This window comes from Denticeps clupeoides, chromosome 1 (assembly GCF_900700375.1).
Source record: "Denticeps clupeoides chromosome 1, fDenClu1.1, whole genome shotgun sequence".
NCBI lineage: Eukaryota > Metazoa > Chordata > Actinopteri > Clupeiformes > Denticipitidae > Denticeps > Denticeps clupeoides.
The window spans coordinates 5,268,676-5,292,780 of NC_041707.1; the positions used below are offsets into that span (position 1 = coordinate 5,268,676).

The 24,105-nt window shown below is 47.0% G+C and overlaps 1 protein-coding gene across 4 annotated transcripts; it reads right to left on the bottom strand.

The window, feature by feature from the left end:
• Nucleotides 1-2,019: 2,019 nt before the first annotated feature.
• ism2a (isthmin 2a) lies at nucleotides 2,020-22,643 on the bottom strand. 4 transcript variants are annotated; one of them, XR_003750081.1, is made up of 7 exons: nucleotides 22,353-22,643; nucleotides 15,487-15,723; nucleotides 12,221-12,485; nucleotides 7,460-7,597; nucleotides 6,388-6,456; nucleotides 3,778-4,880; nucleotides 2,020-2,873 (listed from the first exon to the last, which is right to left on the bottom strand). XR_003750081.1 is itself a non-coding variant. In XM_028982805.1 (6 exons), the coding sequence occupies exons 1-6, from the start codon at nucleotides 22,467-22,469 to the stop codon at nucleotides 4,363-4,365; spliced, it is 1,344 nt and encodes a 447-aa protein (XP_028838638.1). In that variant the 5' UTR covers nucleotides 22,470-22,643; the 3' UTR covers nucleotides 2,022-4,362. The 4 variants fall into 4 exon arrangements, 3 of the variants coding, with proteins under 3 accessions (XP_028838638.1, XP_028838654.1, XP_028838664.1); XM_028982805.1 differs by having other exon boundaries at nucleotides 2,022-4,880; XM_028982821.1 differs by lacking the exon at nucleotides 22,353-22,643 and adding an exon at nucleotides 21,974-22,051 and having other exon boundaries at nucleotides 2,022-4,880.
• Between the last annotated feature and the right edge of the window lie 1,462 nt (nucleotides 22,644-24,105).

A 24,105-nucleotide genomic window follows, 5' to 3' on the forward strand; every position in this document is an offset into this window, starting at 1 on the left:
CTGTATAGTCATTAGATTCTGAAAAGTCATGACTTTTTATCCCACACTGTTGAGGTGCTGCCACAGCTCTGCACTGTGGAGCCGAGGACTTTTCTGTGGTACCTGGTACCAAGGTGTTAGCAGCTGACCCTGTACGTCCTGTTGCATCGCTCAGGTTCTTAAAACTCACCACGCAGATGTTCAACCTCAAACCACATGTGAAGGTTTGTAGGAGGTCTGCAACAATCTTTAGGTATGTGGAACATGTAAAAAATGTCACCTCTTCCAAGGACTTTACCCAATGTCAGCAGCCAGGTCTGATTCCGGTTCTCCAAGACCCAGCGATGATACTCACATGCCCCTTCTAGGCTCCTTGGTCGTAGACAGACAACCCCATCCGAGGTTCAAAAGTGCTCACCCTCCAATAATCTGCCAGTGGTTTTAATGTTGAGGCTGATGACCAATTTCCACGCTGATGTGTTAATATGGTGCCAGCAGAAGAAAACATTGTCGATTTAGTGCTGTATTCATGGTCAAATAGTTGACATTACTTTAGATTACGCTGAAATCATTTGAGATAAATGAATCAGTGCGGAGAGTCAAAGGACCGAGGCAGTTTAAGGCACTTTAAGCCAATTACGTAGCCTTACTCTGGCCTTTTGCTTTTATGTTTGACCAGTGTCCTGTAACCGTCTCGTCTCCATTTATTTTCCTTTCCTCGCCGAGCCGGGGCGGGAACAAAGAGCAGCCCTGCCTGTGGTCTCCAGCTGTTCGCAGAGAGCGCTGTTTTCAGTGCAAACACCCACAGACACAGGTACAGTTATCAGAGCCTGAACCCCCCCCTGGGCCCACCTCCGGGGAGCCAGACTTTGTGTCCAACCGAGGAACAATAAAGCACCGGCCTGCAATAAATATCCTCTTTTAACTGGAAGGCGAGCATAAATCCAACTTGTTGTTTTCATCAGTAGAAAAACATGGTGGGTGCGTTGGTAAAAACGCGGGAGGAGGAGAAGGGGACGGAGTGCCAGGTGGGTGATACAATCTCGTTTCTTTATTGAAAGATGTATTGGAATCGTCTTAGGTTAAAGAAAGAGTTATTCTCAGACAGTAAAAGGTCTCAAATAAACCTTTTTTTGATTGGCTGGTAGGCCCGTTTTAAAATCTGTGTGTAATAAATTCGTTCCAGGCAAGTGTAATTGCTGTTATCAATTATTGCACTAGCAAAACTGTGTCGTCATAACGATGTGTCAGAGGTCAGATTTAATCTGATCAATGCCAATACAGTATAGACATATCTGCTCATATGAATCACGATCTGCCAAGGTGCCACTGAGCAAAGCACCGTCCCCACACACTGCTCCCCGGGTGCTTGTCATGGCTGCCCACTGCTCACCAAGGGTGATGGGTTAAATGCAGAGGACAAATTTCGTTGTGTCACCGTGTGCTGTGCTGCAGTGTACCACAATCGCTTGACTTTCAATTTAACTTCACTTATGGCCTCTGCATCCGTTAAGACACCATATCGTTTGTTAGTGTGAAGATCTGGTTCTAAAGCCTATTGCATCGGCCATATTCCCAGATGTATAGATTATGATGAAAACAGCACAACGTGACTGCTCAAGCCGTCATTGCTCCCCATATACAAGCTATTTTAAGACATTTGAGTGGCATCACCGTAGAGTGTACAGTAGGACAGAAAAGCACCCGATGAGGGTTTGGGTCCAGTGTCTACAGCAGAGGCAATTATTAGCGCCGCAGATGGTCATTGCATAGTGGAATAGTTGCTCAGCGATTATCTTTATGTGACCCATGAGCAGTGGGTGCCCGGCGCAGTGCGTGGAAGGACGATACCTTGGGATTCCTCCACGTTCTCCTCGGTAATTAGTAATGGAGACCAGACTGTGGCACACGCGTGAGAATGAATTTGGACCACACATAAGCAAATGAGACTGAATAGTCATATTTCTGATTTCCCTACGTGTGGGAAAGATGCGTTTCATTAACGAAACGAAGAAAAGCACACCTAGACGGTTGATATATTTATTGTATCATATAGATCTTTATTACAGAAGACACTGGCTGTAGAGAAGGCATGATGGGCAGTGTGTGGATGTGTGTAAATGTAAATAAATGCATTCCCTTTTCCCGTGGCAACGTTTCTACATGAAACATGACACTGTGCATCTTCAGCATTAGAAGCATTTGAATATCTAAAAAAAACTTTTTTTTGTTAAATAAATACTGTACAGTAATAATTTCTATTAAGCACGACATGCCAGACCTTTTTTTATATATAAAATATAGCCAAAATGCAGCAATTTATCCCTTTATGTTGACACAAATAATAAATGGTACACTGTATATTACATTTATAGTTCATATGTTTGTATTTACATACATACCAAATTCACTTTTTTTTTTTAAATAAAGTGCATTTCTTTAAAAAGAAAAAAATCCTGATGAATGATTTGCAATGTAAACTCTTCCACAGTCTGTGAAATGGGGTCAAATTTAAGACAATTGTGAGTCACGTGAGTTTGATGAAGGTCCCTTTTAATGGCATTTGGTGGCCTAGTAGATGCAATTTAGGCGAGGTCATCAGAATGATATATAATCCATCACGGCCCAATGAAAACGGAGGCACGTGGCCCTCTCCAGTGACTGGGAGGATGGGGAAACTATTTCTCAGCTATCGCTCCGGGGCTACAACGCCAAGGTAAATACGGCACGGCGCAGGAAGGAGTCCTCGCTGTCAGCCTCCCGCCTTCCCCAGCGCGGAGAGCAGACGCCAGATCAGAATCCCCTTCCTCCGCACATACCAGAGGAGTTGTGGAATCCGGGCAGGCGTAACGCGATGCGCCGAGGCCATCGCTGAAAAAAAAGCCCGCCTGAAGCTGGCAGTGAACAGTAAGATCATATTGTCACACTGTGAGCAGTCATTCTTTGTGCATAGGTTACACACTTAATGTATATGAGCTCTGATTTAATAATGAGATATAGTACTAGTGCATCTCGAAAAATGTCCACGCTTCATCCCTGACTATTGGCCGCATGCACAAGCATATTGTTCATGAGTTAGACATTCCTGTATTGATTGACATTGGATTGGATTTTCATAAACATTCAGCGAAAAAGATTTCCCTTCATATAAAAATAAAATGACAAAAAAATTGGTGTATACATTTTTAAGATGCACCAGTTCATCAATGGCATTTATAACTGGCTGCAGTTAAAGTAGACTTTGCGTGAATATGCTGGCATCTGATTTATAAAGATTAAACCCATTGTGTTTTTAAGAACAGGTAGACAATGGCACATTGTAACCTGAGCTGGATGTTGTAATTGCTGCGTGGAAACGGGCCTCCATCAACACAGATCGTTCAGAATTAAACGACTCACGTTTCTGTTTTACCTTGACACGTCTCAGGACACACACACATAGTGAAAGAGGAGGATTTAGCTTTTGAAACAACGTCCTACACAGGTCACAAGCCTTCGGTTGAGATTTGGCCGTAGTACAGAGGGCTGTTCAGAGCACTCTCTTATCTGGAGGGAAAGGACCTGAGTCCATCAACGAGGCACCAACAGCCCTCATCATCAGCATTCCCAAAAGAATCGATTTGTATGCGGAATTGAATTGAGCGACTCCAAAAATAAGGACTACACCGTATCGTCTATCCTAATTAGGCTCCAGCGCAACCTTCTCTGGAGGAGCATCAAAAGGTCAAACGGTCCTGTATAAATATCTTGTCTATGACACCCGATCAGACGACTCTTGGAGCAATAACACACAAGTACCTCAGAAACAGGTCGAGCCGGCAGGAGAACGCACCCAGGGTTGTGTTTGGTTTGTTTGGATCCATCTTGCCCAGGCTGGAGCCGGGCCAGCAGAGAGCTTCAAGTCTAGAACAACAAAACCAGCATTCGGCTTGAGTTCGTTGCAACTTTAGCAGCTTGACAGGAATTCCTTTCATGAAACATCAGGGTCTTTTGCGCGCCGAGGGAAAAAAAAAAGGCCGACACGGGTCCAAGAAACACAGGGGCTTCACGGGGAGCCTCTGTAGCAGCAGGTACGGTCCGACAGTCCGTAGAAGAAGGCTTCCGACGAGACAGATAGTGAAGGCGTGTGAAGGAACGAGAAGCCCTTCATCCTACACGGTTCCCCAACGTTTAAAAACCAGTGTTATTTCACTCCTATATAAACAGTCCTCATGTTGTACCAACCGCAGGTTCAGTCCCACGGACCAAAACCCTCCGGCCGTCCACGAACCACTGTGTCAGGTGAGGTGCTGACGGGTTACACTGTTGAATATGAGAAGAAGATCTGCTGGCGTTCATGGCATCGCAGACCCCGTCCAGCCAGATGTGGGGGCTGGAAAAGCCTCAGTACTCCCTGGCCTCCTCAAGTTCGCTGATGTAGACGTCCTCCCGGGGGTTCTCCTCGCACCGCAGGCCGTTGTTGGGCGGCCGGACGGAGTGGAAGCGACTCCAGTCGCCCTTGCACAGGATCCAGGGCAGGACGTCCACCTTGTAGTGGAGCTCCGGCGAGAACTCGGTGCTGATGAGGTTGGGCGCCCCCGCCCCCTTCCCCCGGGTGATGAGTTTCATGTGGTCGTCGTAGCAGCAGTGCTGGGCGGCGAGCGTGGTGCTGTCGAAGGAGAGCATGGAGCGCGCGCAGAACCGGGCCGAGGGCTTGTAGATGTCCAGCCGCTCCTTGGGCCCGCTGGCGTCGCGCCAGCGGTACGTCTTCCCCAGCGTCCGGTCGAAGACGTTGACGGCGCTGTAGACGGCCTCGGACGGGTACGCGCACGGGCAGCCGGGCAGCTCGGTCAGGACCTGGTGGAGGTACTTCTGCAGGAATTCGCTCTTGCAGTTCAGCCACTTTTCGCAGCTGTCCACATCTGCGGGGCCAAGCAATCGCACAGATGAGACAGATCGGAGACGCCTCGCAACGCGCCAGCCGCGGCACAACATCAAGAAAAAAAAAAAAATTAAAAGTCACGCTCTTGGCGAAGGCTGAATAACATCTTAAGCAAGCCATTCATCTTTTACACCACCGACACGCAGGCCTTCCAGTTCCATCGCGGCGCGTCAAAGCCCTCCAACTCGGCACCGCCAATTTTTACCCGGCAAGAGCGTAAGTGCATCTGACAAGGCCGCGCCGCTGGTGCGGGTCGCCCCTTGGCAAGAAAAAGAATTAAAAAGCCCCCATCTACGAGGCCGCGGTCGCGCTGGACGCCGTTCATTAGAAACATTTGAGTTCTGTTGCAAATTACGAACAGAAATGTCCGACTCTCTATTTTTGTTTTGTTCTCTTACCGCAATCTTTATTATTACAGCAAAGTAAAAAGGCCAATCAACTTTCTGCGGCGCGTGCCAAACGTGGGAGAGCTATAAAAAGTTAAAAGCAAATAACACACTTTTTGGAAAAGCAGAAGTATTTCATGGTCACCATAACGATCTCGGTGGAGAAATCTTTTTTTTTTTTTTTTTTTTAAATAGGCTACAACCGACTCCTGCTGTCTCTTCCTGATTGCATCCCCAGAAAGGCACTTTCCATGATGGAACCATTGAAACCCCAGCACAAATTTGCCCCGAACCCAAAGCGATTAGTTAAAAAAATTTTTTTTTAAATATGAAGCGCGTACGGACCACCGTGCTCTCGGCTTGGGTTCATCCACCAGACTGGATCTACAGTTGACTGTTTTGGGGGGCAAGGGGGGGAAAAAATGGGGGCATCACAGATATGGCCGTTTAACTCTGGATCTTCTACGTATTTTTGGGGTCTTCGAATGCATTATGTTTGAGGAAGTAAAACAAGGTCTGGCTCTATAGGATTGGTGGAGCCACATTCAAAGCTTTCGTAAAAAAAATGTTAAAACGACTTTAAATGTTATCAGTGCGCGTTTTAGTCATTTTACAATTACATTTACAGCATTTATCAGACGGCCTTATCCAGAGCGACTTACAATGAGTAGTTACAGGGACAGTCCCTGTAGCAAGTGTCTTGCTCAGGGACACAATGGTAGTAAGTGGGATTTGAACCTGGGTCTTCTGGTTCATAGGCGAGTGTGTTACCCACTAGGCTACTACCACCCCTTTTAATTTTTAGTTTTTAATAACACATGCGCTATTATTGACAGTATTTATTTCTATATGACATTAAAGGTTCTAATGGACGCTGCTTGACATTTTTAAAATATGAACATCACACAATTTCTGTAAAGTATCACAGGGCGGGAACACCGCCCGCCAGTGACACTCTCATCTGCTCCAACCAAAGCGCGCTTGTTTAGGTGGCACATCTGCCAAAGGACAAATACCGAGCGGTTTCCTCTGGCAGCCTCAGCCTGATCTCAGATCGGCTGAACCAGAACTGACAACCCACCAATCCCACGCCTCACTGACCTGTGTCAAAAGCCAGCGTGCCGTTCTCCAGCTCGTGAGGCATCAGCTCTGTCACCGAATTCATCTCGTCTGCAGACAGGGGAACAGAGGCGGCCGTCAATGTGACAGTTTCAATCAGTCCCGACCGTTTTTTCAGCGCTATAGGAGTTTGTAGCTAATGGTTGCAACACACTTTCCACACTTTAATGCACACATAAGGAGAAAACCATTTTGGTGTGCAGCAGAGCTGCCTGTGAGTGCTGCTGGGAATTTTTTTTTGCATGCTGCATGGAATGGAAAGGACAGAAGAGCTTGTATGTAGACCTGGGTCCTGCCCATGAAAGCCCTCATTTAGATACCTGCCACTGCACAGGAGAAGCACCTTCAACACCTTCCAACACGGTTTTCTTTTGCTGTATTCATCCCGGTAAACTGACTGATGCATGCATGCACATTTACGGCATTTACCAGACGCCCTTATCCAGAGTGACTTACAGTCAGTAGTGACAGGGACAGTCCCCCCCTGGAGACACTCAGGGTTAAGTGTCTTGCTCAGGGACACGATGGTAGTAAGTGGGGTTTGAACCTGGGTCTTTTTTAAAACTCATTAAAACTCTCCCACGGGAAGATCTTTTGATTTGGATTTTACCTTTTGTCATGTTTCTCAAACCAGTAACTGACACCCCTGAATGGCATTACCATGAAGTACATGGTCTGCACCTATCATTGGGGCAGTGGCAACCTAGCGGTTAAGGAAGCGGCCCTGTAACCAGAAGGTTGCCGGTTCGAATCCTGATCCTCCACAATCCAGGTCCTCCCACACACTGCTCCCCGGGCACCTGTCATGGCCGCCCACTGCTCACTAAGGCTGATGGTTAAAAGCAGAGGACACATTTCGTTGTGTCACCGTGTGCTGTGCTGCAGTGTTTCACTTCACTCCATTGGGTGTAAGAGAACCTTCCACCAAACTGGCACATTGTATCTATTCCCCCATCTAGAAAAACAAGGTGCAGGTGTCACCTGACCTGTCGGGATTTAATGTTGTGGTTGATTTGGTGTGTGCCCCCCCCATCAGACAGAGGTGTACAAATACCTGGGCATCGTTCGGCATCACACGTCCTGGATTCGGTTGCCGTGCAGGCGTAGCCACAAGAGCGGATCCTCTTCTGGTTGCCCTGGCCACACGTTACGCTGCACGGCGACCATGCACTCCACTCCTGCTCTTCATAATCTGGGAGATTAAAGATCATGAAGGTCAAATCGCAGAACTCACTGTCGCAAGTGAGCTCGTGAGGAAGGCGGTAAGACACGAATAGGCCTGCAATCGTACTGTTTCCAGACAAGAGGTAATGATGCACAAATAAATGAATACAGGCTGTAATCTCACTAATGAACAGGATATGGACCCAACAGGCGGTCTCTCTATCTTTTTTTTTTTTTTTTTTTTACGTTTCTTTGGATATAATAAATGTCAATCCAGCCTCAGGCCAGCCAACACAAACACTTCAGCGGAAAAGAAAGGCCTGCTAATGGCGACGCTCCCCCCATCCCGAGAACAATTCACTCTGGCCATCTCAACGCTGAAGAGATTAAAGTTTCAAAGTGGAGTCCTGGTGAGAACGATGGGGTAGAACGGGAAGAGACGGGGAGATTAGTCCGCGCCGTTCTCGCCGTTGCCTGGGACTTAATGCTTTTTGGCCGCGTTGCCAACGGTTACGAGCGCGTTGCTAATTGAGAGCTACAGGCTGGCGTTGAAGCGGCCCGCTCCTACGCTCATGCCAAGGGAAACACAGAGAGGTGTTGATGACATGCTGCACTCATCTAGCTCCCCCCCCCCTTCCCTCCCTTAATCCTGGAATGTTTGAACCTGCGAGATGCTTTTTTTCTCCAAAATTGGTCCAAAAAAAAAAACACCCCAGGTTTACAGGACGTGTTGTGACTTTGTTGATGGGTAACTGCGCACATTCCTCACCCGGCCTGCAGAAAACTGTTACACACCTTCAGATTCCTCCTTGCTTTCTGCAGTCACGGCCATCCATAAGCAGGCCAGTAAATATGACACGAACACTGATGCTCTCACGATACGAAAAATAATGACGTTCATTCCAGAAAGATCATCGGTGTGGCTGGGTTGAGGAATTTTTGAGCAATGGCCATTGCCATTTCAAAAGGCAGATGGGGCAAACTGCCACCGCTTCTTTATGCCTGCTGCGCGGTTTGGCAGTGGAGAAAATGCCACGCCTGCTGCCAAACTAACCAACGTCTTATGCTAATACATAGGAGTGTTCGAAAATATCAATACGGCAATATATAGTGATATTTTATGTGGTGATATTGCATCGATGCACGTGCATCAAAACATCAATAATGTTGAGCGTTTTTCTTTAGTGAGGTCAGCAGAGATGAGAATCCCACGTGCAACTACAACCTCCACTCCTGTAGATGGCACTGTACAGCTGGGTACTTTGAATTACTGCTTACGGCATTTCGATCACAGCATCATTTATTTCAGCTCGGATTTTACTGTACTGTAGAATATTGCAATATGTATAGCTTCAAAATATATTGTGACCCGTGTATCGTGCTACATGTCATATCAAGAGATCCTGGCCAATACACACTCCTACTAATACAGACTGCTGGGAGCACTGGGAGAATCATGTTCTTTGATTTCTCCAGTGCCTTCAACACCATCCTTCCCACAATCCTGAAGGACAAGCTGGAGCACACAGGAGTGAATCATCACCTCACAACATGGTTCCTGGACCACCTCACCAACTTACCACAGTATGTGAGAACTCAGGGCTGTGTGTCAGACAGGGTGGTCTGCAGTACGGGAGTCCCACAGGGAACGGTTCTGGCACCGTTCCTCTTCACCATCTACGCTGCAGACTTCACCTACAACTCCACCAACTGCTTCCTACAGAAGTTATCTGATTACTCTGCAATAGGTGGCCTCATCACATCACAAATGGGGACAACAAGGAGTACAAAAAACTGACCAGGGACTTTGTGAACTGGTGCCAGCAGAACTACCTCCAGATCAACACTGGAAAGGCCAAGGAGCTGGTGGCAGACTTCCGCAGGCACAAACATCCTCCACTACAACCACCGAACATCCAGGTTATAGGCAGTGAAGCTGTGGAGAGCTACAATAAACTGGACTGGACTCACAACTCTCATGCCCTTTACAGGAAAGGGCGGAGGCTCAGGTCTTTTGCCGTGAAGGGTCCACTCTTGAAGACCTTACATTTACATTTACAGCATTTATCAGACGCCCTTTTCCAGAGCGACTTACAACCACTAGTTACAGGGACAGTCTCCCTGAAGCAATTTAGGGTTAAGTGTCTTGCTCAGGGACACAATGGTAGTAAGTGGGATTCGAACCCGGGTCTTCTGGTTCACAGGCGAGTGTGTTACCCACTAGGCTACTACCACCCTATGGTACCTTTTATGACTCTGTGGTGGCATCAGCCATCTTTTATGGTGTGGTCTGCTGGGGAGGTAGCATCTCTGCTGGGGACAGGAAGAGACAGAACAGGCTGATCCGGAGGGCCGGTTCTGTTCTGGGATGCCCTCTGGACCCAGTGGAGGTGGCGAGTGACAGGAGAATGGTGGCTAATGCAGAATGGTCCCTGCTGGACAACATCTCCCACCCCATGCAGGAGACCCTGGCAGCACTGAGCAGCTCCTTCAGTGGCAGGATGGAGAGATTCAGAAGGTCTTTCCTGCCAACCGCTGCCAGGCTCTACAACAGCTGACCACAAATATATATTTTATGTATATACCAACATATATATATTTTTACAACTCACATTCACTGTTTTGTTTTGCTAATTCTAGGAATATTTATTTGCTTATTTGTACAGTGAACTTTTATTTTATAGGTTTTTATAATGTCTGTGCTATTGTCATTTGCTGCTCTTATCTTGTACTGTCCACTTCCTGCCGTGACAATGTAAATTTGCCACTTGTGGGACTAACAAGGGATCATCTTATCTTATCGTTTTATCATGTGAATCTACCATTAATGTTGCAGAGAAGAAAACCCCACTGGTTTCAAAGACCTCAAAGTCCTTAAAAAGCCCCATAAATTCTTCTGGTGTTTGGGCTCAGCGTTGTCCTGTAGATGAAATGGATTCGCTGGTGCCTCCCCTGCAGGCCATGGTCTGCTTGTGCTTCCAATCTGCAGTCTAATTGAACACAAATATTAGTTGTTTATCCAGTGGAGTGACCCCATGCTGCGAGAGACCGGCCGGGATCTTCAAAAAGGAGGACCAGAGTCGACTTCAAAGAGACTCGCACAAAAAGGCCTGATGCTTGAGTGCTCATGGTCAGAAATGTGGGCCGAGCCCGAGCCTCATTCTGGCTCTCTGTTTTCAGCCATTCTGTTATTTCCCTTCTTATATTTCACAACCTCCACTGTCTGACCCCATAGTATCATCTTCTGATTCTATAGGCTTTCTACGAGAGTCGAAAATGAATAAAAGACTAATAATGTTTACTATTAATAATTCTGTCTTGAAATAATTCTGTTGTTAAAAAAAGTAATAATTTTGTGTACTTTACTGGTGGGAAAAGCAGAGGATCTGGCACATCAATGAGGGAATTATGAGCCATAACCATATTCTGGACAGTTACGTTGATGTATATAGATCCATGTTTTATCATCATTTTTGAGCCAACGATTTAGCTTCTGTTTAAACAAGACATATAATGTGCATCCTTTGCACGTTCAAGATCACAGGCCAACCACTCTGGGGTAAGGAAACGGGTCCATAATCGGAATGTGCCACTGAGGTGCCACTGAGCAAAGCACCATCCCCACCTTTTTGTGCCGTGATATGAATACGCTTTCCCGACTGAATATGTGGGCTTCTTATTTACACATAGAAATTTACTACTACTATTTATACTATTTAACCAATAGTAATAGTAAATTGCCATGCAGTAACAGTATGTATATGATAACTGTATGTAAACAGCTGTAGTCAGCCTTTCCTTTATCACTGGTATGAGGGTCATAGGAAGAGAACAGAAATAAAAGACAATGGCTGGCTTTAATGGTAGGTCTATCTGCTCAGATTTTACTGAGATAGCTATAGATAGCTATATTGAGGAAACCTTACAGATGTTCCAGTCAACAGGACTTTTCTGTGCACATGGTGGAGTTCAGAAAACGTTCCTTAGTTCCACAGCCTAGTGCCATTTCACTAAAGCCCGAAAAAAAAAAAACATTTTACGCAATGCTCAGAAATGATAGAGGGCTGGAAAGGTAGATTTTGTTTCCCTTAGAGAAAGCCTTTGATGCAGTTTAAAGAGCCACGAGTGTTCACAAGAGAAGGGCTTGTTTAAGGAAAATGATGCAAGGGCTTTGGAATAAGTCTCCAGAGTACTCCTAATGATCCCTTTAAAAGACAAACCCTACTTTGATTCCAGAGTCAAGCTAATTACATAGGGGGGGTGCTTGTTCTTTACAGAACATAGAGGCAGTTTGCCCGTTTCTGTTTACTAGTGATAAGCATCGAAGGCAAGGCTGCCTCGAAGCTGCCCTGGGAATGACGAGTTCACGGAGCGTTCCTCCAGTCCAGCCTTCAATCATAAATCATGGCCAAAGAACAGAGGATGGAGGCCAAGAGAATGGGAAATCAGCTTTAACAAAAATATTTTCAGCTGCCCCACGCGCATTCAAGCCCTGACTTCACGAGCAGAAGAAAACAGTCCCACAACATGAAGAATCGTTTAAGAAGTATTTCCCCAACCTAATATCAGTGGGCCAAATTCCCAGACGAAGATTACGATTTAAAATGACCCACAGCCCAATTGGCCTGTTTGTTTTTCAGGGCTTGCTTACCATAGATGTCTTTTGAATCCCAGCCCTTCCACCTGTTGCCCCAGTCTCCGCCCACACTGCTGAGGATGGGGTCCTCTCCGTCCGAGTTGTCGTCCTCCCCGTTTTCTTCCAGACTTGCTTGGCCTGGACCTTCCTCTATGGGGTCATGGATTTCCCAGAAAAGAGGCCAGAAGAGCTTGTTGTGGTCCAGCCGTATCTCAGAGCTGCCCTTGGCCAGGTCCATCTCGAGCTCCATCTGAGGGTCATCTACAACCTCAATGGTTACCTTGGAGAAAATTGGCAAAAACAACAGGTCAAACATGTCAAATTTGTGCCAATGCCAATAGCATTATTTTCTTTGGAAAAACCCCAGGGTGAGCTGAAAAGTATGGTCTGTAGTGTGTGGTAGTAGCCTAGTGGGTAATACACTCGCCTATGAACTAGAAGACCCGGGTTCGAATCCCACTTACTACCATTGTGTCCCTGAGCAAGACACTTAACCCTGAGTTGCTCCAGGGGGGGGACTGTCCCTGTCACTACTGATTGTAAGTCTCTAAGGAAAAGGGCGTCTGGTAAATGAAGACTGTATTTATAACATTTACCAATATACCTTGGAACAATATAATAAATAATATATTATATATATTATTTTCAGAGCAAACATGTATTTGGAGGATGCACTATATAAAAGACATCTCTGCTGACTTCATTAATCCAATTATCCAATAAATCCTGCACGCACTACAGACACAAGGTAGGGTGGCAGTAGGCATATAAACCAGACATCACCGGTTCTAACCCCACTTACTACCACTGTGTCTCTGAGCAAGACACATGTCTCCAGGGGGACTGTCCCTGCAACTACAGATTGCAAGGCCCTCTGGATAAGGGCATTTAATGTAAGGTTCATTTCTCACTTTATATGATTCCGGAGGATGTTTTCCACAGTAACGTGTCTAAACACGTCAGCTGGGAGCAGGGCAGCCAATGCAAAGATCACAAGCGCTGTGTCCAACCAGCAGGTCCAGACAAAGGACTCGCTGTTTATTTTCCTCGCCGTGTAACAATCTGATGGTTGCTGCAGATGTTTACGAAAAAAGCGGGCGAGCGTCACCAATGTCCTCTTCTGTACTACAGTGTCTGAACCCATGATTTCTGGGCACTGTTTTCAAAATGGCACTAATCAAAGCGAAATGTGTCCTCAGGGTTTACATAGGATGGATATAACAAGAAAGAAGCACCTGGTAGAGACTAGCTAGTCTTTGTATTGGTGTTTAATTATATCCATCGCACAGAAATTTTTTTTCCCCATTTGGTAAACCCACTCCAAGGTCTACACTGGCCTAATAAAGACACTAAATTAGTGAGAGTAGGACAAGACTGAAAGGCAGACAGATACATATCGCATGGATTTTGCGTCTTCCACACCCAACACCCTGTGCTGGCCATTATTGATAAAAAAAAAATGGTGGGATGGTGATGAACAGTGTTGTCGCGCATGAGAAATAGCGTCTCCGGCGGTTGTAGGTGTAGAACAGTTGTGACGTAACATGAATAAATTTGGCAAAAACTACGCAGTAGGTTTCAAATACATTTGCAAAAATGTACGAGTAAACTGCTGATTCAGTGATCGTGCCAAATCGGCAGTTTACTTTTGGGGGGGGCTGAACGGAGCTTCAAATGGGAGGAGCCTGAAGATTGGCAGCCTGATGATTGTGTAGTGCTGCACTGGTCTGAGAATGGTGCTTGTTTTGTAGGGCTTGTTGATCACTAGGCATCTGAACACCAACTGCACAAGCACAGGAGCAAGTACTTAGTCTTCAGACTTTGAGAAGGCAGCAAAGTCACATGTTCATTGTGATCCTGAGAAACACTTAACCCTGATTGTACGTTGTTCTGGATAAGGGCGTCTGGTAAATGACATAAATGTAAAAAAAAAAAAAAAAAAAAAGGTTAATGAATTTGGTGGCAAATTGAAATCCAAGCTCTACTGTATTCACATGATGTAGAAACTAGGTATTCACACGAGGGTCGTATGAAAAAAGTCTTAAGGGGGCAGTGAGTCACGTGTGCGGTTTAAGGGAAGGATGATTCTGTGATGGGCCCACACGCCAGACTAATAGAACGTGCCGTGTTACACTCGCCTGGCCACCCTACGACCCGGCTCAGTCAACAGTGACAGCGATAACAAGGTAAAAACTCCACATGGGTGGACAGTGGCAGATGGAGAGCAGGATATATAAAAGCCAAATGGCTTTGACCGGATCACATGGAAGCTATATGGGGCTTTGGAACAATAAAATATTTTCCCAGTTGTAAAGGTTTTAAGAATTTGGAATCAATCCTCCTGTGTCATTTTTCCCAGAAGTCTAACTTCATTTCCTTTTTTTTTTTCAAATCCACTTGCGCCCATAAACTCGACAAGAGCACTAAAAATACTAGGTACCTTCGCTATTTGTACTTGGACAGTACTTTACACAAAAAAAAAAAAAAAAAACCCTAAAACCCTAAATGACCTTTCACCTTCAGACTGTTTTTTTTGTACAGATGTTTCAGCATCATGGCATCTACTGGAGGACTGCGGGGTGATTTAAGAGCCCTCTCAGGCTGCACGCAGCTGGGCCGCCAACGAGGCGGTGTGAGTTTTAACCAACAGCAGCAGCCAATCGCTGAGGTTAATCACATCTGCGCGAACCCGTTGCCAAGCTAAATTAATTCATCCAGCACGGTGACAGGATGTTATTTTACTCTCCGGCCAAGCGATTCGTCGTGACCAAAGCCGGCGTCGGAAAACAAAAGATTTTTTTCATGCGAACGGGAGATTTCAGAATGATTAAGCTTCTGGAAGTCGGCGTCATCAAGCCGGCTCATTATATTAAATAACAAATCATAAAACGACAAACTTAATTATGACTGTAGCCATGCACGCTTCGCTATACAGTAGCAAAGCCACAATGTCATTAGTGTGAACCACAATCTAACAAACCCCGTACCCCTGCAAAACCCACTTAACCCCACACTGCACAAGAGGGAATCAGACGGTAATTAGCTACTGGAAGTTGTTGTGATTAGATTAGAACTAATGTGAAATATTACAGACATAAAATAAAATGTCGGCATATTGATCGGCACAGATTGTTGGCAGGCCCCTCCCGTTAACCCAGTTGGCCTCGGAATAATAGCTTCCGGAGACCACAAGAGGGCGATCTAAAATCTTGCTGGCCTGCGTGTCTCCTTATATGACACCAAATACAGATAAGAATTTGAATAGAAATAATAAATCTCACCTGAATGTTTGGGTTCTGTGACCCCAGGTCTGCATTTGCCAGGTCAGGGAAGTTCTTCAGGTCAAGGATGAAGGTCTCTTCTTCTGGAACGGGTTTGGGTAAAGTGCCCTCTGACCTCTGACGGAACCATCTCCTGTTGGGATGTCGTGGGACAGATGGGCCACTCCTCAGCTGATTCTGCTGCTGTATGCTCTCCAGGGTTTGACGGGCGTCCCTCGTGCCACCTTGACCTCGTGGCTGCAGATGAGAAAGCTTTCAGGAAATCACGGAAACGCTTCACAGGGGTTCATATTTCACGCAGCGGAAGGAACCAAAAAAGGACAAAAGCCGTAGTCAAGGGACAGAGTATCTCCTGTCACCCGGTCACTTACCATCCCGGCTCAAATTACCATCCCAACAGGGCTGTGGAAGAGGATGCTATTAAACCATTACATCACACCCAAAGACTGTCTGCTCCCATTCAACATAACACCATCTCAGCCCAATAAGCAGCTGAGCTGCCGCTCATTGAGGAGGGCTTCCTCTGGAACCACATATCTAACACATGACACCATGTCCTCCGACCGCATTAACAAAGAATTTCAGAATGTTTTCAGCACCCCTCCAGAGTTCCACAGTCCTATCAGCTAGCTGGGCTGTTTAAAAAAAAAACTGTCATGTCAACTGGATGAAAATAATAGCTGGTCTACCACTATGTACCATCCGACCTCTACAACTCTTACAAAATGCAGCAGCACGACTAATCTTCAACCTTCCCAAGTTCTCCACACCGCCCGTCTGCTACGCTCCCTCCACTGGCTCCCAGTAGCTGCACGCATCAGGTTCAAAATACTGATGCTGGCCTACAAAGCCAAACATGGAGTAGCACCATCCTACCTCACAGCCCTTATTACACCTCGCACTACACCTCGTTTACTCCGAGATTCCAGTTCTGCTCGCCTGGTCCCTCCATCTCTGAAGGTAAAAGGAAGACATTCATCTAGACTCTTCTCCGTCTTGGCCCCTCGGTGGTGGAATGAACTTCCCCTCGAGGTCAGAACAGCTGAGTCACTGAGCACCTTCAAACGGCAGCTCAAGACCTTCCTCTTTAAAGAATATTTAGATTAAATTGTAATTTTCTTGTTGTCTAACTTGTGTACAGAATCTACAACAGAGTGAATAAAAAGATTGTATTCATAGTTGAGGGTCCTAGTGAACCGGAATTGATCTCTTCATCGATGGTAAGTTGAAAGCACGTTGTAAGTCGCTCTGGATAAGGGCGTCTGCCAAATGCCGTAAATGTAAATGTACTTCATTCCATTGCATTTGCCAGATCGTAAGGGGTGCATACGAACCCGATCCTTATCATAGTACGAGATGAAGGGATTTTTGTCGGCTAACTAGCCAGCCACGCCGCTTCTTGTTTGTTTTCTGAGCGCTATTCAAATAAAGACCAACACTTTCCGTCCAAAAAAAAAAAAAAAGCCGACAGCGCAGAACAATCTGATATGGACCCTCGTAGGTTGCGTCGGCCTACACGAGTTACTTATCAGTTCCCTTTAGCAACAAAACACAAACAATAACTCCGTTGTTGTCCCTGGCTGGTGGAACAACCTGCCCTCCTCCACACGACTAGCCGAGACTATCACCACTTTTAAGAAGCAGGTGAAAACCCTCTTGTTCAAAAAATATTACAGACAAATCTAACACTTACACACGCACATGCGTACACATTGCACAAACAATACAAAATGTATAAAAACATTATAATTTTTCTTCGTCTAGCACCTAACAATCTCCGAGCATGCTCTTCACTGACAAGTCTGAGCCTTATCAGGGCTCTTAGTTTGTAAACTCAATATTCTATAGAAATCGAACGAGAATTGCTGGTGTCTTCCTATTGTAAGTCGCTTTGGATAAAAGCGTCTGCTAAATAAAGTAAAGTAAAGTAAAGTAAATAACTCGGGAGGAGGGGGGAGGAGGCGCGAAGCGCGCACGTCTGCTTCACCGCGCCGCCACGCCTCGGCCTCCGAGCAGATGTTTGACATTAGGCGTCCTGGAAAGCCGCCCGGGACGGTGCACGCAGGTAAATTATTGCGCGTTAAGGTGCGCGCGCCTCTTTCGTCGGGCGGAGTCACGACGTCTAGGCCGGGCAAGCGGTCTCCCGTCGTCCCCGACTCGCCGAGGCTGAGGAAAGGCGTCTCTCGGCTGCTATTCATAACCACTTGTCCGGTTGCACTCCAGGCACACCGTCATTATTTATTTGAAGGCTCATTTTGGCAGCGATGGAGGAAAAGAAAAACACGAAAACACACAATAATGTCAGAATGAGACAAGAAATCTGCCATCAGGGGAGTTTTGCTGCATTTTTTTTTTATTTTGGTAAACTGCTTCATGTCTATAACAGACAGACTCCATAATGTCCCCTCAATGTCCTCCCTGAATGTTCCCAAGGTTGCCCTTCTGCCAAGGCTAGGGCGTGTGTGACGGGGACATTTCTCTCCACTGTTATTGCAGGCGGAGATGTTCACTGAGGGTTCCGTTGGTCCAAAGCCACCAATAACGTCACCGTGATGCCTGGCGGAGGACACCGAGGCGGGGACCAACCGAGGACATGGGAACGTCTCCTGTCTGCCGGGCAGAAAGGGTCCCGTGTAAAAAGTCTCAGGCCATCCCAGGACACTGTTGGGGCTTGAGCGTTTCGTTTCTCAAGCTTCGTTAACTTCGGCGGGCAGAGGGCGCCAGGTTTGGGGCCAGAACATTTCGTTATTTCGTTACATCCTGCATCTCAACCAGAGGCCCCCGTCCCGGCCAAAAAAAAGCAGCCCCTAAACGCCATCGTGATAACTGATGAGGTGTACGTTTTTTTGTGGCCAAAATGTCATCAGAACAGAAGGCATCATTTACACTGGTGATTTGGAGAGACTGAACACACCATGATGTGTTCATCATGGTGTGTGGTTTTTGTCTAAAGAACTGGCTTTTGTCATCACGCTCATTTCCACGATTAAGACAGGTTCCGACTGAAGTCCCTGATTACGTCTGCACTAGTCCAAAATCAAAGTCCACAGCTAAAAGAAATTGGACATATCTTACATTTATCACCTTGATTTCAAGGGAGCGTGTAGCCTGGTCATCAAGTGCATGACACCCTAACCCTATATTTCCCTCTGTAGGTCTAACCAAAAACCTGATATTTAAATGAAAGTGACGTGATTGTCACGAAGGAGCAGTGAAAGTGAAAGTGAAGTGATTGTCACATGTGATACACAGCAGCACAGCACAGGGTGCACACAGTGAAATTTGTCCTCTGCATTTAACCCATCACCCTGAGTGAGCAGTGGGCAGCCATGACAGGCGCCCGGGGAGCAGTGTGTGGGGACGGTGCTTTGCTCAGTGGCACCTCAGTGGCACCTTGGCGGATCGGGATTCGACCGGCAACCTTCTGATTACGGGGCCGCTTCCTTAACCGCTAGGCCACCACTGCCACTGCCCAGTGTGTGGGGACGTTACCCTGCTCAGGGGAACCTCGGTGGCACCGTGGTGGCTTGGGATTCGAACCCAAATTGTGAATCATTATGTACCCGCTGCCCCATTCTCATGTCCCCTGTTCCCATGATGGGCGCCGACGTCATACTGCTGTTGGATGACATCCGTCAATCATGATACCATGTTGTACAAATAATCGGAGAACCTTCGAGAACCTTTCTTTCACATCGCGAGGCGCCTGGCCAGCCTGCATCACCGCTGACCCGGCTTCAACATCTGCATAACCCCTACGCATCTGGACCCCGATCCGACCGCCGCTCTCGTCCCCCGCTGGATCGGTGAAGGGGCCGAGGGGCCCGGGCGGGGCCGGCTGATCAGAAAAGCCGCGGTCACGTGCACAGCAGATGCCCTTTTTCTGCAGAAGATAAACCTGAACGCGGCGCCCCGATCCCATTACGCCGCGCTCTTGGAATTCGTATATATATGCGCACATGTTTGGGGGCGGGGGTTAAACCTCATGTTTGCAGCGCAACCTCTGCATCGCCGCATGAGGACTTCAGAAGACACACGAGGACGCGAGGAACACATGGCGTTCAGCAACACATCAATTAGAAATCACGAAAGGGCTGCGGCATTTTCACATCTGTTTTATAAGGACCCCGTACCCAACGACTCAATAGTAGAACCAGATGATTTCTCCTGCCTTTAAACATCCTCAGTTCAGAGTTTTTTTTTTTTTATTCTTTTCATGTCGTATCAAAACAAGATGAAGGAAGCTAAAAGCGGGACTCTTCAGAGCCGACGCCACTTTTTCCACCTGCGAGTCAGGTATGAAACTCTGAGGCCAACCAAAAGCCACAAATCCTTAAATTAACTACCTTGGTGAACCCGAAAACCAGGGTTTGAGGTTCGGAATTGAGGGCCAGCCATGTTTCCAAGTCACTCTTACACACACACACACACACACACACACACTCTAAGTCTATGGAGCCCCCGAAAGGCTGAGCTACTGTTTAGAACATTTTTACTCACAAGTGACGAGGTTTCTATGATGAAATAATCTTGAGACCATGTTATTTGCATAAACAAAACAAATCATTTGAGACCCTACCTACCTCGGCATATGCTCAAATGCGCCCTCAAAAACCAAAAATTGCGACTGGTAGAATGGAACGAGTCATTAAAATGACAGATTTTACCGTGTTTCAACCCTTTCACTCACAATTCTGCACTGGCAATTAAACACTTTAATCCAAACCGAACAGGAAAAAAATGGCACCACAGGACAAAACCAAAAAAAAAAAAACCCAGGTCCAACGTAAAAAGCCAAATTACAAAGTCTAATTTAGTGTGGCATGGAGCAACACCCCCACGAAATGATAATCCGGACCAGAACTCCTAAAGAGTGGGGACAATCAAGTGTAACAAGGGGGCGGGGGCTTTTTGACGTCTCATGTCCGAGGCGTCCCGGGGAGAAAAACTCAGACCCGCGTGAAGTCTGGGTCTCTTGTGATGCCAGTGGAATCGTCCTGCCTCCCCCCCTGCTGAGACGAAACGGGACACATCGGGGACGGAAACCACCATAATTCAATAAAACACATGAACCCGATTTCTACCCCACCCCCCCAAAAAAAAAAAAAAACGAGGAAAGGGTCGTTCTCTCCTTTCCTCGCGTACTAATAATGCTGTCAGGACTCCTTACGCCTCAGCGTCCCGTCATGGAGTCCAACACCTTGGTAAGCGATAGGCTGCGACACCTTGGGGACGGCGTCCACCCGAAACTGGCATTGCTGCGGTTCTGCTCCCCGGGGGAAATTCATCCTGACACCCGAGTGACCGATTAAACGAATTGGGTGGTAGTAGCCTAGTGGGTAAGACACTCGCCTATGAACCAGAAGACCCGGGTTCAAATCCCACTTACTACCATTGTGTCCCTGAGCAAGACACTTAACCCTAAGTTGCTCCAGGGGGGAACTGTCCCCGTAACTACTGATTGTAAGTCGCTCTGGATAAGGGCGTCTGATAAATGCTGTAAATGTAAAATATAAATGAATTCAGCCACGCACCCCCCCGAGACGCTGCGGCCCAGTAATCAGAAGGTTGCCGGTTCGAATCCCGATCCGCCGAGGTGCCACCGAGCAAAGCACCGTCCCCACACACTGCTCCCCGGGCGCCTGTCATAGCCGCCCACTGCTCACTCAGGGTGATGGGTTAAATGCAGAGGAAACATTTCACCGTGTGCACCGTGTGCTGTGACATCAGACACGTTCTCGGGGGAGCCGGAACGGCCACGCCACGCGGCGGTCATGCCTACGTGCCTCCGGTGAAATATTAGCTGGTGTTACTTCATTAAGGCCAAGGCCACAGACCGGAGCTCGCCGCGAAATACGCTCATCCGTCGATTACGGTGTGCGGTTTCAGCTTAACCTCAATTAGGAGAGCATTCCTCCCCACAGCCAACCAGCAACAAGCGGAAGAGAATTCGTCTCCAAACGCAGCATCGGCCTCCCACCGACGAGGCGACACGACATCTCTACGGAGGGCGCGGCTGGCGAAGAGGCCCGGGTGACCCCGACCCCCAAAAAAAACGCATTAATAAAAACACGCGCCCTTCCCATCCAAGCCAAGGCTACGGTTTCGCGGGGAGCACAAAGACGGCCCTGTCGCTCCAGCACATCACCGCGCCCCAAGGCCGCGTTCGATCCGGTTCGACCTCCGGAACGAACTTCGGAGCTCGCGTGAGAAATTCGAGCCCCATCGGCCCATCGGTTTGTGCGTGGCCCTTCAAGACTCGCGAGCTACGGTTTCGCCCCCCTTTCTGCTGGACAAATAAGCAATAAAACTCAACCAGGGGAGGTCGCCTTACGAAACGTATACGGCAGCGACTTCAAAGGGGCAGCTTGCGCATGTTATTCAAGCCGGCGAGAGACGGACGGAGGAAACAAGGCGGGGACGCAGCAAGCGGGCCGCTGTAAAGGATACCCCCCCCTCCCGTACCCCTGCAGGCTCCCACGTTCACCTGAGACGTGGAGCCCACGCCTCCTCCCGGCCTCCACATCATCAATCACCCCCTAATCCGACTCTCCCGGACGGTCCGCGACCTGCTGGTTGGAGACGTTGTTGTGTCTCTGCCGGGAGCGGGCGCCGTCAACCCGGAACCTGGGCAGAACCGGACCCAGAACCGGTTCTGAAGTCACGTGCTGCAAATGTTGGAATCTAAAATTGCCATTGTTATTTCATTCAACAATAAATGATTCGCAACAACAAAAAAAATTCTATTTTCCCCATAAGACAATGACTAAATGAACGGATGAATAAATGAACGGATGAATAAATGAACGAATGAATGAACGGATGAACTAATGAACGGATGAATAAATGAACGAATGAATGATTACCTTCGGAGACGCGCCGCTCGTCTTGTGCTTCTTAACGGGAAACCCGTTTACCGAGATGAGGGCAAAACACAACAACGCGATCCACAGCGCTGCAACTTTCCTGCGAACTCTCCTCATCTCTTCATGAAAGGAGAGTCGGAACTTCGTGGAATGATTAATAATAATTTGTAAAATGATATATATTTATATGTGTGCGTGCAGCGGGAATGATCACCCCGAAGAGGGACGTGTCCGGTATCCGCCGGTGAATACGCGGCTGCCGGAGAGGAGAGCTGGAAGCGCGGCGATCGCCGTCTGATGCTCGCACCATGTGCCGCCGCCTGACATGGAGAACGGAGGCGGGGCGACGGGGAGGGTGGGCGGGGCGTCGTCGGAAACAGACAAGCTGGCGGACCAACCGGAGGACCGGGATCTCAGGTAAGCGCGGACTCCGCCCCCCCGGGGGTAGGAGGGTCCAAAACCACCGAACACGACCGAATGAATGAACGAACGCAAAAAAAAAAAAAAAAAAAAAAAAAAACCACACACACGCATGTTGGTTTAGAGTTTTTTTGTATTGTTTGATCAGTTTAAGTGAAAAATGTACAGAAGAGATATGTTGTCCACAGTGCACTTTGATATTAAAAAAAAAAAAAAAAAAAAAAAAAAAAAGCTCTTGGTTGCATATTCCACCTTCGTCTCACATCATCCTCATCCTGCGCCTTCGTCCTCTGCGTGAGCGTGGAGGAAAAGTGTGCATCACTTCGGAAACAAGACGCGAGTTTTCTTTTTCAGTTGCACATGCACATTATTCCCCAATCTGAAGAGTACATTACAGTAGCTATTTCAAGTGAGTGCTGTAGCATACGCTTAAAAAAAAATTACAATAAAAAATGACAAATAAGAGACACTTTTGACACGTTGGATTAGATAAAACGGGACTGAATAGTCTCTTGTTTTCTTAGGGAAGTGCCTGGAGTGAATTGCAATCCAAAAACCAACGACAAAAGCCACAAAATCAGAGCGCAATAAGAACAGTTATTCCCAATTTCTTTTGTTTTGTTAGATTTGTACTGTAAACTAGCGTCTTCGGTGATTTGCATGCATCTTTCTCCCCACAAAAACAAGGCCGTCAGTAGGACTGAACATGCCTCCTTTTTAGAAGGCTTTTTTTGGAGCTGCCTTGGACAGGATAGCAAGATACTTCCCCTCCCACCTTAACCCCCGAGTAAGAAAATGTGGAGACGACAGTAATAAATAAATCTGTACATTAAAAGGAGCACACAGACAAGAATGTAAGTGATATTCCAAGATCTGACGTTGATAAGTGGCAGACATTCTTATTTAGGAGAACGCTCACATTCTTCGAAGACAAATATAGCTTGTAAGACATCATTGGTCGAAGGAAACGTTTTTCTTAAAACAAAGACGTACAATAGAAATATTAAAATAATTAAGTTCTCTGTGATTCAAGGACAACATAATAGCTGATGTTCACCATTTTATGGGTTTTCTTTTTTCCACCCCTGAAAGCTTCGCTCAGGGACATAACAGAGGGCCTTCACACCCCTCTAGCTGCCAACATTTCCTGCAAGGTGACATTTTGACAGCAATGCTACCCTCTGAAATTTATAATTTAGTACAAAGTTGCTAGTTACAGACCCATTATCTAGGTTCAAGAAAGACAGTGGTGCTGCTGAGGAGACAAAAACGGGAAAAAAAAATAACTGCAAAAGACTGACAACACGGTCCATGGTCACTACTGGTCTAATTC